This window comes from Entelurus aequoreus, linkage group LG09, assembly GCF_033978785.1.
Source record: "Entelurus aequoreus isolate RoL-2023_Sb linkage group LG09, RoL_Eaeq_v1.1, whole genome shotgun sequence".
NCBI classification, from domain to species: domain Eukaryota; kingdom Metazoa; phylum Chordata; class Actinopteri; order Syngnathiformes; family Syngnathidae; genus Entelurus; species Entelurus aequoreus.
This window is the reverse complement of record NC_084739.1, coordinates 30,219,716-30,236,855: the sequence shown is the minus strand read 5'-3', so window position 1 is coordinate 30,236,855 and position 17,140 is coordinate 30,219,716. Positions and strand designations below refer to the sequence as shown.

The 17,140-nt window shown below is 37.5% G+C and overlaps 1 protein-coding gene across 2 annotated transcripts in view; it reads left to right on the top strand.

The window, feature by feature from the left end:
* The window catches only part of egln1a (egl-9 family hypoxia-inducible factor 1a), an 85,143-nt gene that overhangs the window by 59,500 nt on the left and 8,503 nt on the right, over positions 1 to 17,140 (top strand). For both annotated transcript variants that reach the window (XM_062058549.1, XM_062058548.1), the window contains one exon: positions 3,716 to 3,852. In XM_062058549.1, the coding sequence (XP_061914533.1) occupies positions 3,716 to 3,852 (137 nt within the window). The remainder of the gene's footprint in view (positions 1 to 3,715; positions 3,853 to 17,140) is intronic.

Below are 17,140 nucleotides of genomic sequence, written 5' to 3'. Positions count from 1 at the left end.
CAGTAATATGAATAAAGCATATAAACAATAAGTAGATACTTACATATATAGAGAGGTATTAATAAATATATATATTTATAATATAAGTTGAAAAAAATCAGCTCAAATCATTCATACTTATCATACATACATATTTTTTTGTGTAGAAAAGTTTGATCGAGTGAAGTTACTAAAATAGGGTCAATGGTAGGTAAGAAGAACACTAACTTATTAATTATTAACCATCTGAAATAGACCTATGCTGTCTTTAAGTGGAAGTAGAGTGGTCATTGTTTTTTGTCGATACCTACAATAATTTATTAAGTTAAAATGATACAGTTAGTTGAATGATGCGGACACGTTTGTTAGTGGATACTTTATAATACACATTCTGCTTTGGATACTGTATGTGTAAGTAAAATGCAAATATAATTATTGAATCTATATATATATGGGCAAATGTGGTGTTTTAAACTGCATAATCGTTGAAGGACTTATTTGTATTTTATGCTTAGCTGTTGTGTAGCTGCCAGCTCCTAGTAGCCTATAACTTCCCATGTTTACTTTTTATAAACAACTTCACTAAAATACAAGGAAAGACAAACATTGTGTTTAAATGTTAACTGGCTGTCGAGCTTCACACAAGTAAGTGCACCGCAAAACGGAGCGCTTATATAGGAGATTTTAGATGCAAGCCGACATAATCCGATTAGCTTCCGATATTTTCTGCTGATGTCAGAAAAATATGAATATCGGATCAGGACACTCCTAACAATTAATACTAGAGATGTCCGATAATGGCTTTTTTGCCGATATCCGATATTCCAATATTGTCCAACTCTTAATTACCGATTCCGATATCAACCGATACCGATATATACGGTCGTGGAATTAACACATTATTATGCCTAATTTTGTTGTGATGCCCCGCTGGATGCATTAAACAATGTAAAAAGGTTTTCCAAAATAAATCAACTCAAGTTATGGAAAAAAATGCCAACATGGCACTACCATATTTATTATTGAAGTCACAAAGTGCATTATTTTTTTTAACATGCCTCAAATCAGCAGCTTGGAATTTGGGACATGCTCTCCCTGAGAGAGCATGAGGAGGTTGAGGTGGGCGGGGTTGGGGGGGCGGGGTTGAGTTGGTGGGGGGGGTAGGGGGTAGCGGGGGGTGTATATTGTAGCGTCCCGGAAGAGTTAGGGCTGCAAGGGGTTCTGGGTGTTTGTTCTGTTGTGTTTATGTTGTGTTACGGTGCGGATGTTCTCCCGAAATGTGTTTGTCATTCTTGTTTGGTGTGGGTTCACAGTGTGGCGCATATTTGTAACAGTGTTAAAGTTGTTTATACGGTAACCCTCAGTGTGACCTGTATGGCTGTTGACCAAGTATGCCTTGCATTCATTTGTGTGTGTAAAAAGCCGTAGATATTATGTGATTGTGCCGGCACGCAAAGGCAGTGCCTTTAAGGTTTATTGGCTCTCTGTACTTCTTCCTACGTCCGTGTACCACTCCGTACAGCGGCGTTTTAAAAAGACATATATTTTACTTTTTGAAACCGATAATTTCCGATATTACATTTTAAAGCATTTATCGGCCGATAATATATATTTTTAATATATATTTTTTTGCTTCTTTGGTTGTACCTTAAAGACCTACTGAAACCCACTACTACCGACCACGCAGTCTGATAGTTTATACGGATATCAATGATGAAATCTTAACATTGAAACACATGCCAATACGGCCGGGTTAACATATAAAGTGCAATTTTAAAATTCCTGCCACACTTCCGGTTGAAAAACTCCTTTGGATATGATTTATGCGCGTGACGTCACAAAATCCACGGAAGTGGTTGGACCCCATCGGACCCGATACAAAAACCTCTTGTTTTCTTCGACAAAATTCCACAGTATTCTGGACATCTGTTTTGGTGAATCTTTTGCAATTTGTTTAATGAACAATGGAGGCTGCAAAGAAGCATGTTGTAGGTGGGATCGATCGGTGTATTAGCGGCTAAGTACAATACTTACAGCAACACAACAAGGACTTACTTAGCAGACGCCTAGCCGAAGCTTGCCGCCAAACCCACGGATGAAGTCCTTCGTTGCGCCGTCGATCGCTGGAACGCAGGTGAGCACGGCTGTTGATGGGAAGATGAGGGCTGGCTGGCGTAGGTGGAGCGCTAATGTTTTTATCATAGTTCTGTGAGGTCCGGTTGCTAAGTTGCTAAATTAGGCTTAGCATCGTTAGCAACAGCATTGTTAAGCCTTACCAGGCTGAGAATTTTTAACCGTGTAGTTACATGTACATGGTTTAATAGTATTGTTGATCTTCTGTCTATCCTTCCAGTCAGGGGTTTATTTCTTTTGTTTCTATCTTCATTTGAGAACGATTCTATCACGTTAGCTCAGTAGCTAAGTGTGTCACTGATGTATTGTCGTGGAGATAAAAGTCACTTTAAATGTCCATTTCGCGTGCTCGACTCTCATTTTCAAGAGGATATAGTATCCGAGGTGGTTTAAAATACAAATCCGTGATCCACAATAGAAAAAGGAGAGAGTGTGGAATCCAATGAGCCAGCTTGTACCTAAGTTACGGTCAGAGCGAAAAAAGATGCATCCATCACTGCCTCTCTAGTCTTTCACTGTAACGTTCCTCATCTACGAATCTTTCATCCTCGCTCAAATTAATGGGGTAATCGTCGCTTTGTCGCTCCGAATCTCTCTCGCTCCATTGTAAACAACGGGGAATTGTGAGGAATACTAGCTCCTGTGACGTCACGCTACTTCCGGTACAGGCAAGGCTTTTTTTATCAGCGAGCAAAAGTTGCGAACTTTATCGTCGATTTTCTCTACTAAATCCTTTCAGCAAAAATATGGCAATATCGCGAAATGATCAAGTATGACACATAGAATGGATCTGCTATTCCCGTTTAAATAAAAAAAATTCATTTCAGTAGGCCTTTAAGCTCCCTGTGACTTATTCAAAGGCAATTTGACTGGTAAGACAGATCTTGTCCAAAATATCACACTTGAATACAAATCAAACACAAATAAGATGAGTCATAACTCCATTATGTAATATATCCTTCAATGTAACTTTAGCTAGATATTTTTTAAAAAAGACACCCCCCTGCTGCTTTCTTTTACCAAGCTGTGTTGACATAAGCCATGTCCCACCAAATCTATTGTCCCTTGTTAAAAAAAAAAAAAGAAGATACAAATTTAGATTTAAATTTTGAGCCTTGCTCGTGTGCGTGTGAAGAAAGGGTCCTGTCATATCAGCTGTGTGAGAGAGTTTGTACGGCACGCTTGCAGCAATCTGCTTTTTCACTCTCCAGGTCCTTTATCCCGCCACTGCAGTTTTCCTGTGGGTTATTCTTCCTATTCCTCCACAGGAAAGCCGTCCCCCGCTGCTGTTTCCTATCCTGAGCTTTCCTCCTAGCCCCTGGAGCTGTCAGACAACCCTTTCCCCTTACATTGTCGTCCAGTTGAAGCGGTTCTGGGATATCTCAGATCTTTTTATGAGCTCCTTTTAAGGCTACGTCATCTCCCCGCAATGTGATGTGACCTTTTTAACTTGGAAAAACGTAATACAAATCCAACAGTTGGCACGTGCGCTCTGCAGGGGCTCTGCTTCATGTTCTCTGCTTTGGCTCTGTCCTTACCTTGCTGTTTTTGTGCTGATGTGTAAACATAATCGAAGTGTTTCTTCTTTGTTCTGCTCTTCCAGGAACACGGTGGCCTTCTACGAATCTTCCCAGAAGGAAAGGCCCAGTTTGCTGACATAGAACCCAGATTTGATCGTCTCCTTTTATTCTGGTCAGACAGAAGAAACCCCCATGAGGTTCAGCCCGCCTTTGCCACCAGGTGAGCATGGTCATAGTTAAGCCTTTTGCACCAGTTTATTGTAACGTAGGTTCCTGAAACAAAAAAGTTCCCGTGGCTTCCTGTGGATTGTGTAAATGACATATGGTGGAACCTCGATTTATGATTGACTCTATTTGCGACCTTTGCGGTTTACGAACCTTTACATCGCTCCAAATATGCGAACCATGTCCCGGCATACAAACGCCTCATTCATTCATTCGTTCATTTTGCGTGCCGCTGGAAGCCTCAGGGCGCTGCCATTTTGATGACATCACTTCCTGTACACACGGGCGCTGCCTTTTTGAAGAGGCGAACCCTCCTAGTCACATCCTGTTAACATAGTCATTACACTGTCTTCACTGCTTTAGCATGTTTCTTTTCTCGTCAATCACCAAGTCTGTTTTGTTATTCAATAGAAGTCCAAAAAGCCAACAAACAAGCCTAGAAAGAAGAAGAGACTTGTGGACTTGAAAAGGACTATTTGCGACGATTACCGTAGTGGTGCATGCTAGTGTTGTTCCGATACCAATATTTTGGTACTGGTACCGGTACCAAAATTATTTCGATACTTTTGGGTACTTTTCTAAATAAAGGGGACCACAAAAAATTGCATTATTGGATTTATTTTAACAAAAAATCTTAGGGTACATTAAACATATGTTTCTTATTGCAAGTTTGTCCTTAAATAAAATAGTGAACATACAAGACAACTTGTCTTTTATTAGTAACAAACAAACAAAGTCTCCTAATTAGTCTGCTGACATATGCAGTAACATATTGTGTCATTTTCCATTCTAATTTTTTGTCAAAATTATTAGGGACAAGTGGTAGGAAATTAATTATTAATCTACTTGTTCATTTACTGTTAATATCTGCTTACTTTCTCTTTCAACATGTTCTATCTACTTTTCAGATGCGGTATAGTACCGAATATGATTCATTAGTATCGCGGTAATATATTAATACCGGTATACCGTACAACCCTAGTGCACGCATTGCTGATTTGGCTCGCGTATACGGAAGGAACATATCCACATTTGTAACCATTGTAAATAAGGACGTGTATATGGTTGCTGACTTTGCCAAAAGGGTTAAATATCTTACCAAGAACAGAGAGAGAGTGCAAAACCAAGCCAAAAAACAGTTGCTCGTTTGAATAGATGAACAGCAGCTAGCAAGTGAGCATTTCTAAGGCTATCATTTGCAAGAAGGCTCGCCATTTATATGGAGACTTGATGTCCAGAGATGCCCCCTTTGGAACCACCGCGGAAGAACAATTTAGGGCGAGCTGTGGGTGAATTGAAAAGTTTAAAAAGAGGACTTGTCAGGACACAAGCTGATGAAGTACCTACTCAACAGTTTGTGTTAACGCTAGCGGTGACTACATGAAGCCACTGCTCATTTAAAAAATGCCACAAATATTCGCTGACGCCGAACCAAGGTAAAAAGGTTATCCCCTTGTCATGTTGGTTTGATATATATACAGTGTGTGTGTATATATATATATATATATATATATATATATATATATATATATATATATATATATATATATATATATATATATATAAATATATATAAAAAAATAAATTATTGGAAACTCAAGACAGCCAAGACATTATGTTCTTTACCCTTGTATGTAAACTTTTGACCACGACTGTATACAGTACAGGCCAAAAGTTTGGACACACCTTCTCCTCATTCAATGCGTTTTCTTTATTTTCATGACTATTTACATTGTATATTGTTACTGAAGGCATCAAAACTATGAATGAACACATGTGAAGTTATGTACTTAAACAAAAAAGGTGAAATAACTGAAAACATGTTTTATATATTTTTGTTTCTTCAAAATAACCACCCTTTGCTCTGATTACTGCTTTGCACACTCTTGGCATTCTCTCGATGACCTTCACGCACACCTGTGAAGTGAAAACCATTTCAGGTGATTACCTCTTGAAGCTCATCGAGAGAATGCCAAGAGTGTGCGAAAAAGTAATCAGAGCAAAGGGTGGCTATTTTGAAGAAACTAGAATATAAAACATGTTTTCAGTTATTTCACCTTTTTTGTTAAGTACATAACTCCACTTGCGTTCATTCATAGTTGTGATGCCTTCAGTGACAGTCTACAATGTAAATAGTCATGAAAATAAAGAAAACCCATTGAATGAGATGTATCTAAACTTTTGGTCTGTACTGTATGTATATATGGATATATATACATATATATATTCATTTATTTTAATTTATATATTTATTAATATATATGTATTTGTTTATTATATATATATATATATTTATACTGTATATATGCTTTTTTTTTTTTTTAAAAAGTCTTAGTATTAACTACACCACTAATAATTAATTTGCACAATGCAGTTTTTGCTGACAAACAAAAAATAGAAATAACTTTTGAAAACTTCACACCAAATAAGCGTACCGAATTAGAACCGAAATCGTGGCCCAAAACCAAGGTATGGATCGTATTGTTGGTTACCTGTACCGTTGCACCCGAGTTTAAACATGATAAATGCAGATCAACTATAAAATACATTGCACCCCATATACTTTTACGTTTATGCCTTCCTCTAATTATGGATATACAATAGTACCTCAACTCACAACCTCAATTGGTTCCATGATGGAGCTCAAAACTCGAAACTCTTGTATCTCAAGTTGTCAGGCAATTAAAATAAATTGGAATAAAACAAAATGGTGCTTGGCCCCACAATTTTAAAATGTCTTAAAAAATATTTTTTAAATTGTTTGGAAAAACAGTAGAAAGTACTACGAACAACTGCAGTAGTTTTATGAAGTAAAATAAAGATAATGTACAGCATTTACCTTAGAGAGCGACCATGGTGAAGTTGGTTTCATGTTGGTTACAGGGCATTCACCTTCATAGTTACAGAAATAGTTCACCCTCACTGTGCCCGGACTGCTCTGTCATGGTGTGGGGAGCTCACACGAGATGTGTCGCTCCAACTGCTGGCAGTTCATACTTGAAAGTATATATATATATTATTACTGTGGGTCAAATTTAAGAATTAGTTTGCAGCAGAATATTTTGTCAAATCAAATCATGTTATGGATTTAGAAGATGGGTACATTACATCTATTTTTTTGTAATACAATTAGGGCCAGATTTACTAAAGGTTTCCATTTTTAAACACGTGCAAACTTGATAGCACACACAAAGATGATCTCATCAAGGTGTGCAAAGTGGATTGCGTCTGTTAAGTGAGCAGAATAAGGCGTGCAATCCATTTTGCGTCTCTGTCGTAATAAGCAAAATATATGCTGATCATCAAAACGCACACAATAATGTGAGGAGAAGATGCAAATATAATTATTTAGCACAATGTAATTTATCAATTCTCATCACCGTTTTGCGAGCACTATTACGCGTTTTATTTAGCACGTGTCAGAAGGAAGTGCAAACTGACAGTTCCACACACGGCTGCAGGATGTGTGCTGGTGCTGCACAGACAGACGATGGACAGACGAGAATCCTTCATCCTACGTCTGTGTCAACATTTTGGACGGTCATTTTAACATATTATTGCTGCTGGATGATTTATGGGGCTGATTTAAATTAATTAGATAATGTGTTTTGGTGTCTATTGGAGGTTTTTTTTCATGGTAATTTTTAAAAAATAGGAACTATATTGCTAATGTGCTGGTGATGCGTTCCACAGCCTAGCGCACAAAATTAAGTGTCAGTGTGCATATGTTTCTGTTGTCTAGATTGCGATTCAGAAAAGGTGTTACAGATTATAGATGTGTGCTGCTGGTTCAACAAACTGTGCAAAGGGAGGAGCATGATAACATGAATGTGCAGTAAATTAGGGTGTCTACGGCCTGTATACATACAAAATCCTCACTTAAATAAGGCCCACTTTTAAATTGCACATGCAGTGTGAGTAGATCACACACAACATGCCCACTAATAGTACATGCTATTTTATTTTTTGCACACACTGTTGAATGCATGGTATTTGAATCTTAGTAAATCAGGCCCTTAGACTTAATGAGTTAACAACACTCTTGAATTGTTTGTAATGTTCTGGCATGTGAAATATCTGCAAAAACAGGGAAATCCGCGTTTTTAAACATCCATTTTCGCGTCAAAATATCACTTCCGCGTTTTTTTAATGAAATATCAAAAAAAAGGATTAAAACAAAATTTGATGAACACGCCTCAGCCACAGTTACGTTGTTCCTCCTTCCTGCCTTAACGCCGCACTGAATTGCAGGACAGGAAGACAATCAGGGGCGCATAGTTAGCGTCATCAAAGACAAGCTAACTTACTCGCTGCCTCCATTCGCTCTCCGAGCCACGCTGTTGACAGCTTTCTACTTTGCTGCTAATTAGATTCGGATGATTACAATCCAATAGTATATCATTTATTTATTCACTGTTCTGTTACAGAGAACAAGGAAATGGGATAAAATTGCTATGGTATGAAAAGGGGTAGGATTAAATAAGCTCAGCTTCTTCCTACTCCTTTTCGGACGTGCTGTAATGAAACAACTGGAAATATGTGATGCATTACATCAGGGGTCACCAACCTTTTTGAAACCAAGGGCTACTTCTTGGGTACTGATTAATGCGAAGGGCTACCAGTTAGATACATACTTAAATAAATTGCCAGAAGTAGCCAATTTGCTCAATGTACCTTTAACTCTGTTATTATTAATATTTATCTTTGTGGAAACACTGATCATCTTAATGATTTCTCACAATAAATATATATAGAAACAGATAAATATCAATATGCAACACTTTATTTTTATATTTTCTCTAAGTGCACATTTTTCAAATTGAACATTTTCAAATGATCACTTCTAAGACAGTCTTGTGAAATCACAATATCCCATTTTAACTAGCTAGCCACTAACATTTTTTAACAAATCATGAATTACTTTGCACCATGTGTGTACAAATAATCACTCATGTAAAATACAAAAGTAAACTCTCAAATGTTTAAATCATGTCACACTTTGAACTGGACACCAAATCTGTTATCTGTTTCTTTGTCAGTTAGTGGGAAGCCTGGCATTGCATGCTGTTAACTAGTGTGTTGTACTCTGGTGTGTAACTTGACACTGCAACTCTGAGTGAGTCTTGCAGATGTGCATCAGTGAGGCGTGTTCTGTGTTTGTTCTTGATGAAGTTCATGTCAGAAAAGGCTGATTCACAAAGATAAGATTGTTCCTCATTGTTTGCGGAACCTTCTTAATCTTTTGGACATATTTTCACAGCAATCTGGCCTTAAGCTTAATTATGATAAATGTAAAATGTTAAGGATCGGAAATCTAAAGGGAACGTCCTTTCGAATGGAATGCAAAGTGCCTGTTTTGTGGACAGATGGACCAGTTAACATACTTGGTGTTGTTGTCCCAGAAAATCTGGAAGATCTAGGCTCAGTAAATTATGATAATCGACTAAGAAAGCTGGACAAAATTATGCAATTATGGAAAGGGAAATCCCTAACCTTGTATGGTAAAATGTCTATTGCCAACTCGTTAATTATTCCTGAATTTATTTATTTGTTTTTGTCATTACCAGCTCCATCACAAAACTTTTTTAAGATTTATGAGCGGAGGGTCTTCGATTTTGTCTGGAACGGCAAACCAGAAAAGATTAAAAGAAAGGTTTTGTACAAAGAGTATGAATATGGGGGCCTGAAACTTCTCAACTTTGAAGCTATGTGTCTGTCTTTAAAAGCATCAATTGTTCCAAAGATGTATTTAAACATTGAGTGGTACACAAATGTCCTGTTGGACAAAAAACATGTACTGTATCAAAATAAATTGTATCCTTTTTTACAAGTGATCCCCTCCCAGAGAGTCTGCTGGGAAACATGGCGGGGTTCATAAAGGAAACAATCTACTCATAGTGGTGTTTTCAATTTTATGTGCCAGAAAAAAGAGACAATATTTTGCAGCAGTTAATATGGATGAACTCTAATATTGTAATAGATGGAAAGCCTTTCTTTTGGAAAAATATGTTTGAAAGAGGAATCATTTTTGTCAATGATATTATCAATGAGAATGGTAAAATTATGAAGTATGATGAATTTAGAGCTATGTATGGTGATGCTTGCTCAAGCTTTTCATTTTATCAACTAACTGGAGTAATTGGGAAAAGATGGAAACAAATAATTAATTATGGAACTACTAAATTATTAGTTTGTGAACCTCTAATAAGAAATTCTAGTTGGCAAAAAGGAACTAAAATAAATAGAAAAATATATAATTTTTATTTAATGAAGAAATCTTTGAAGGCTGCCTCATACAACACAAATGGAAAATGGGAGGACTTTTTTGACTGCCCGTTGTCATGGGATGCCATATTCAAACTAATCTATAAAACCACTATCGATGTGCAAAATCGTTATTTTCAAATTAAAATTATTTATAACTTCTTACCCACAGGGAAAATGTTAAAATTATGGAATATGACAGAGTCAGATGATTGCCGATTTTGTTGTCAGGAGCCTGAATCACCCTGCATTTGTTTTGGTATTGTCATATTGTGTCTTTGTTTTGGGTGGAAGTTGAAAAAATGTGTTTAAGGATTGGTTTGTTTATGAAGCTTAATGTGGTTTCTGTTATTTTAGGAGAGTTCATTGACAATCATGATTTAGTCAATTTAATTATAGTACTCGGTAAAATGTTTATTTTTAAGGCCAAAAACAGATATTCACTTAGTATTACATTCTTTAAAACATTTATTCAGTATTTTCTAACTTTAGAAAGTTACATTGTTGAAAACGATAATGATGCCAAAAAACATTTTAAAAAAAGATGAGAAGTCCTCAAAGGCTTATTTTGAAAGTATAATTATGTTTATAGATTATATGATATCTGTTGTTGTGTTCCCTAATTTGAGTGACCTGGACATAATCTGGACTGTACATAAATGCTTATTTTGAAAATGTAATTTTGTTTATAAATTATATGCAATCTGTTGTGTTCCCTAATTTTTTTCTGTGTACATGAATGAAGGTGTGTGTTGCTGAGTCCGACTTGGACATTATCTGGACTGGGCCTGGTTTAAAAAACCCTTTAAACAAATCTAATTTCATTGACAACCTGGTCTGTTGAAGATAAGGCCCTTTTTTTTAAAATAAAATAAAATAAGATAAATAAATAAAAAACATTTTCTTGGATAAAAAAGAAAGTAAAACAATATAAAAATAATTACATAAAAAATAGTAATTAATGAAAATGTTAGTGGACCAGCAGCCTATACAATCATGTGTGCTTCAGGGACTGTGTCCCTTGCAGATGTGTTGTCTATGTTGTGGGAACCAGAATATTGGTAGCAGAAAGAAATAACCTCTTTTGTGTGAGTGGGTGTGGATGAGTGTGCATGGGGGAGGTTTTTTGGGTTGATGCACTGATTGAAAGTGTATCTTGTGTTTTTTCTATGTAGATTTAATTTTAAAAAAATATATATATATTTTTATTTTTTTATTTTTTAAATTTTTTTATTTTTTTAGAACAGGCCCGCGGGCGACTCATCTGGTCCTTACGGGCGACCTGGTGCCCGCGGGCACCGCGTTGGTGACCCCTGCTCTAAATGACATTGAAGTCACCTTGTATGGTAGCATGAGGGCTATAGATAGTGCTGATGGTGACGTGTGTCACACAGCAGATTGCTTAATTGTGTTACTTAAAGGGGAACTGCACTTTTTATTTATTTTGCCTATCGTTCACAATCATTATGAAAGACAAAAACACGTCTTTTTAAAAAAAAATTTAAGATGATAAACGCTTGGAAGATGCGGCTAATGGGAGTCACCGTTGTAGCCTTCAAATCCCTCTAAAACAACTTCAAAACCCTCCATCAATGCTTTGTGTACACACTGCAAGCCTATATATAATATATTAACAGACACGTTCATAACAATATGTAATATTTACAATATTTACCGTATTTTGGTAATTTTAATCATTGCCGGAACTAATTATTGCCGCATTTATTTCCGTTTCCATGGCAGCGCACGTCTGACGTCTGGCAACAACCCCTTCCGGGTACAAACACGCGACTGTGTTCTAATCATAGCAGATTCTGTAACAAACAACGAAGACGATTATTTTTGGACAAATGAGGATTCACAACCTTATCTTTTTGAATCTGAATATGTGGAGGATGTACTACTACTTATAGAAGTCAGCACAAAGGAAGAGTGAGACGTTTGAGCAGACGGAAGTCGAGAGAGTGAGGTGAAAGTGAATCGAAGCTGCAAAATGTGGAACTTGAAGCTATGTTATTTCCACATAAATGGAGTGCTTACCCATAATTAACCGGAAAAAACGTCCCTGGCCAGTAGGACCAAACAGAAAACTGTCCATTGAGTGAGTCACTTTAATATTGATCATGAAACACGCAGTATAGCTGTATAGCTAGATGTGTACAAACAAAACATGAACAGTGTGCTAATGCTTTACAGATACTGTAATATGATTGTTCATGTTTTTCAGTCAGCACAGATTGGTGTCTTTTCACATTGCATTGGGCATTACAAACTCAAAGTTGTTTCATGCTGACGCAGCTTATCTCTTGCAGTAGTTAACTTTTACAGCTAATAACGTAACACGCCGATGTGTTACGTTACAAAAATAATTTGCTCTTATAATAACATTGTCGCTACAGTTTGGTTATTATACAGGTTACAGAACCTGAAAGAAGTATTGGTGATGGTTTTTGAATGCATTTTTAAAGTGATTTAAAGGTAGAATTGATTGCTACCATTAACTGCATTGCTAGCCACTATAACAAGCCGATTTATATATGTTAGAAAGTGGGGGAAAAAAACAACTTTTGTCTTCTTGTCCTCTATAAAGATTGTGAGCGATAGGCAAAATTCCCCAAAAGAGTGCAGTTCCCCTTTAAGACTTGGCAAACTAAGGGCTAAAACTTGAGCGTGTCCTTTTCTTATTTTCAATAATGGAGCTTACATTATTAACTTGATTGGTCAAATATTACCATTCCATTATTTTTTTTTTTTTTTAAAAGGCATTTTTTAGCCGTCTTAAACTAATGAGCACCAATCTGCAAATTTCACCTTGTCTATCTTTCTTCATTGACAGTCCAACACATGGTCATTAAAATCATCCCCATATTCATGAATTATTAACCTTTTCCAGAATATTGCTGGAGGAGTAGTGGAGCTCTTGTGCACACAATTCACTGCAGGTGGGATTTATAATGAGAAGACTCCGCACAGGTGTGCGCAGCATGCTTTGGATATATTCTTGCGTATATAAATTCTGATATTAATGAGGATGCAATGTTTTGGAATGGAATCCATGCACAGTTTTATATATGAGGCCGTAGGACAGTCAGAAAGCCATTGTCAGCTGGGCCCGGCGTAGTTACTCATGCATAAGCGCATAAGTGCTCACTCAATGTGAGCATGCCTTATAACACACGGAGAAGTAGAATTTGGTTAGTGAGGTTCTAGACATGGTTTTAGGTCAATTATTGCTGATTATTCTCTATTATCCCTGTTACCAAGATATTATATATCATGCACAAGAGATGTGGTCTACCAAATATTATTATGCTCTTTATTACTCATAAACCGTGTCCTACTCAGAGAATGTATTTACTTATGATCAAATTAGATCAAAGATACTTTGCAGTGTTACATTTCTATATTTAAGGCTGTTAAATGATCCAGTGCTAGTGTGATGATTGTATGTAAATAATGTAGAGCTGTTGTTTAGTTTTGAATGTGCTGTTATTTGTCATGTATAGGGTTGTGTATCGTTTGAATTCGAACGATTCCGATTCCGATTCCTGACGGTTCTCGGTTCCGATTCTCGATTCCGATTCTTTTAAGAGGCAGGGTCAAAAAAAGGTTTAGGATATTTTAAATGAGCTAGCTAACCTACAGTCTTTCTGAATGAAATAGTCTGACATTCTCCATCAATTTTAATTCTATTAACTTTTTATTAACTTTACTATAAATTCCTCACAGGGCTGTTTTCAACTAGAATATAAATATCAAATCTATGAACTTGAATATAAATATTATAAATTATGAATACATTTTCCCAGGGGTACACTTTCCTCAAGAGAGTTTTATTTTTGAAAACCTCATGAAAACACATTTACACATAAGTGTATGATGCTGCAGGAAACCTCATGAAAACACCTTTACACATAAGTGTATGATGCTGCAGGAAAGAGCACATCGCGGAGCCTGGCTAGTAGGTTGTAAATTGTCTATGAAAAAATATGCGGGCTAATTTGTTAGCTGCCTCAACGTTGGCGCAAAACACATTATTTATTGCATATATATTGTTTTACTTACCGGATTCGGACTGCAGTGCAGTCACCGAGGTTCCAGGCTGGGCGTCGAAGCCAGAGGAAGAGGCAGAGGAGGACAGTCGGCGCAGCGCGTCGAAGACGGGACACGCATTTATATGTACTCCAGGAACTCGGAAGTGCTTCATCATGTTCGACGTGCACCCTCCTAAGCACGAAACAGTCCTGTCGCACGTGTTACATTTCGCCGATATTTCATTTTTTTTAGTAAAATAAAGCCACACTTTCGACCGCCGACGCCCGCTATCCATGCTTGACTGGCTCGCTCGGCTACATAGGCTCGGCTATGCTAACACTTCCGGCGGTGGGCGCTTCTTCGTTGGTGTTCAGCGGCTTCTTCTTCCGGTCGGCGGACATATTCTTTTTTTCCGGTCGGCGGACTGGGTATCGAAACTAGGAATCGAAATTTAAACTTTTGAACGATTCCGGGAGAATCGGAAAGTTAGTCCCGGTTCCAATCGATACTCGATACCCAACCCTAGTCATGTATGAATGTGTGTATTTCCTTTTGCCTTAATTTTGTACATGCATAAAAGCATTTTTCTAATTTTAGACCCCAGTAAGAATAGCGGCTGCTTTTGCAGCAGCTAATGGGGTTCTTAAAACACTATTATGCAAGTGCGTAATCTCAAAAAGTCAAGCTGCTAGAATTAAATGGTCATATTCCTACTCAGTAGATTGAATCTACCTACCAGTAGTCCCTCAACTTATAAGTTTAATTGGTTCTGTGACGGAGCTCCCATGAAATCAATTTAATTGGGGATAGGTTGATTGGCAACACTAAATTTGGCCCTAGTGTGGGAATGTGAGTGAATGTTGTCTATCTGTAATGGCCTTGTGATGAGGTGGCAACTTGTCCAGGGTGTACCCCGCCTTCCGCCCGAATGCAGTTGGGATAGGTTCCAGCACCCCCTGTTACCCCGAGAGGTACAAGCGGTAGAAAATGGATGAATGGCTGGATGGATGGTGCTTGGTTGCCCAAAACAGCACAACAAAACAGACTGTCAGATAAGATATATTGTACAATAGAATGTAGTCCTAACAACTACAGTAGTTTTATGAAGTAATGTAATAATAATGTACAGCATTTACCTTGGAAAGTGGACTTCTATGATATCTCCTTCCAGATGCTTGACAGTCAAACACACCATCAGCAGATTTTTATGGATAAATGTCCGCCATTTAGACATTCTTTTAACATTGTTGGTTGGCGTTACTCATTCTGCTTCAGTACACTGCAAAAACTGAAATCTAAGATTAAATATCTCAAATAAGGGTGATATTTGCTTATTTTCTGTCTGATAAGATAATTCTTCTCACTAAGCAGATTTTATGTTAGAGTGTTTTACTTGTTTTAAAGGCCTACTGAAACCCACTACTACCGACCACGCAGTCTGATAGTTTATATATCAATGATGAAATCTTAACATTGCAACACATGCCAATACGGCCGGGTTAACTTATAAAGTGCAATTTTAAATTTCCCGCGAAACTTCCAGTTGAAAACGTCTATGTATGATGACGTATGCGCGTGACGTCAATACTTAAACGGAAGTATTCGGACACCATTGAATCCAATACAAAAAAGCTCTGTTTTCATCTCAAAATTCCACAGTATTCTGGACATCTGTGTTGGTGAATCTTTTGCAATTTGTTTAATGAACAATGAAGACTGCAAAGAAGAAAGTTGTAGGTGGGATCGGTGTATTAGCGGTTGGCTGTAGCAACACAACCAGGAGGACTTTGACTTGGATAGCAGACGCGCTATCCGACGCTAGCCGCCGACCGCACGGATGATCGGGTGAAGTCCTTCGTCCTTCCGTCGATCGCTGGAACGCAGATGAGCACGGGTGTTGATGAGCAGATGAGGGCTGGCTGGCGTAGGTGGAGCGCTAATGTTTTTATCACAGCTCTGTGAGGTCCCGTTACTAAGTTAGCTTCAATGGCGTCGTTAGCAACAGCATTGTTAAGCTTCGCCAAGCTGGAAAGCATTAACCGTGTATTTACAGGTCCATGGTTTAATAGTATTGTTGATTTTCTGTCTATCTTTCCAGTCAGGGGTTTATTTCTTTTGTTTCTATCTGGATTTAAGCACGATGCTATCACGTTAGCGCCGTAGCTAAAGTGCTTCGCCGATGTATTGTCGTGGAGATAAAAGTCACTGTGAATGTCCATTTCGCGTTCTCGACTCTCATTTTCAAGAGGATATAGTATCCGAGGTGGTTTAAAATACAAATTCGTGATCCATAATACAAAAAGGAGAGAGTGTGGAATCCAATGAGCCAGCTTGTACCTAAGTTACGGTCAGAGCGAAAAAAGATGCGTCCTGCACTGCACTCTAGTCCTTCACTCTCACGTTCCTCATCCACGAATCTTTCATCCTGGCTCAAATTAATGGGGTAATCGTCGCTTTCTCGGTCCGAATCGCTCTCGCTGCTGGTGTAAACAATGGGGAAATGTGAGGAGCCTTTCAACTTGTGACGTCACGCTACTTTCGGTACAGGCAAGGCTTTTTTTATTAGCGATCAAAAGTTGCGAACTTTATCGTTGATGTTCTCTACTAAATCCTTTCAGCAAAAATATGGCAATATCGCAAAATGATCAAGTATGACACATAGAATGGATCTGCTATCCCCGTTTAAATAAAAAAATTCATTTCAGTAGGCCTTTAAGTGTTTTGGTCCTAAATGATCTCAGTAAGATATTACAGCTTGTTGCTGAGATTTTATGATCTAAATTGAGTAAAACATGCTTGAAACTAGAATATCAACTGTTGCAAAGCTGTGTCATCAACACTCACAAGTATAAAACTACTTTTTTAAAGTAATCATTTCTTACTTCAAGCATGAAAAAAAATCATGACTTTGACACAAATGTGTCTCATAATTAAAACAGATGGACTTTGCTGTTTTATTTTCAATGAAACAATAGAAAATATGT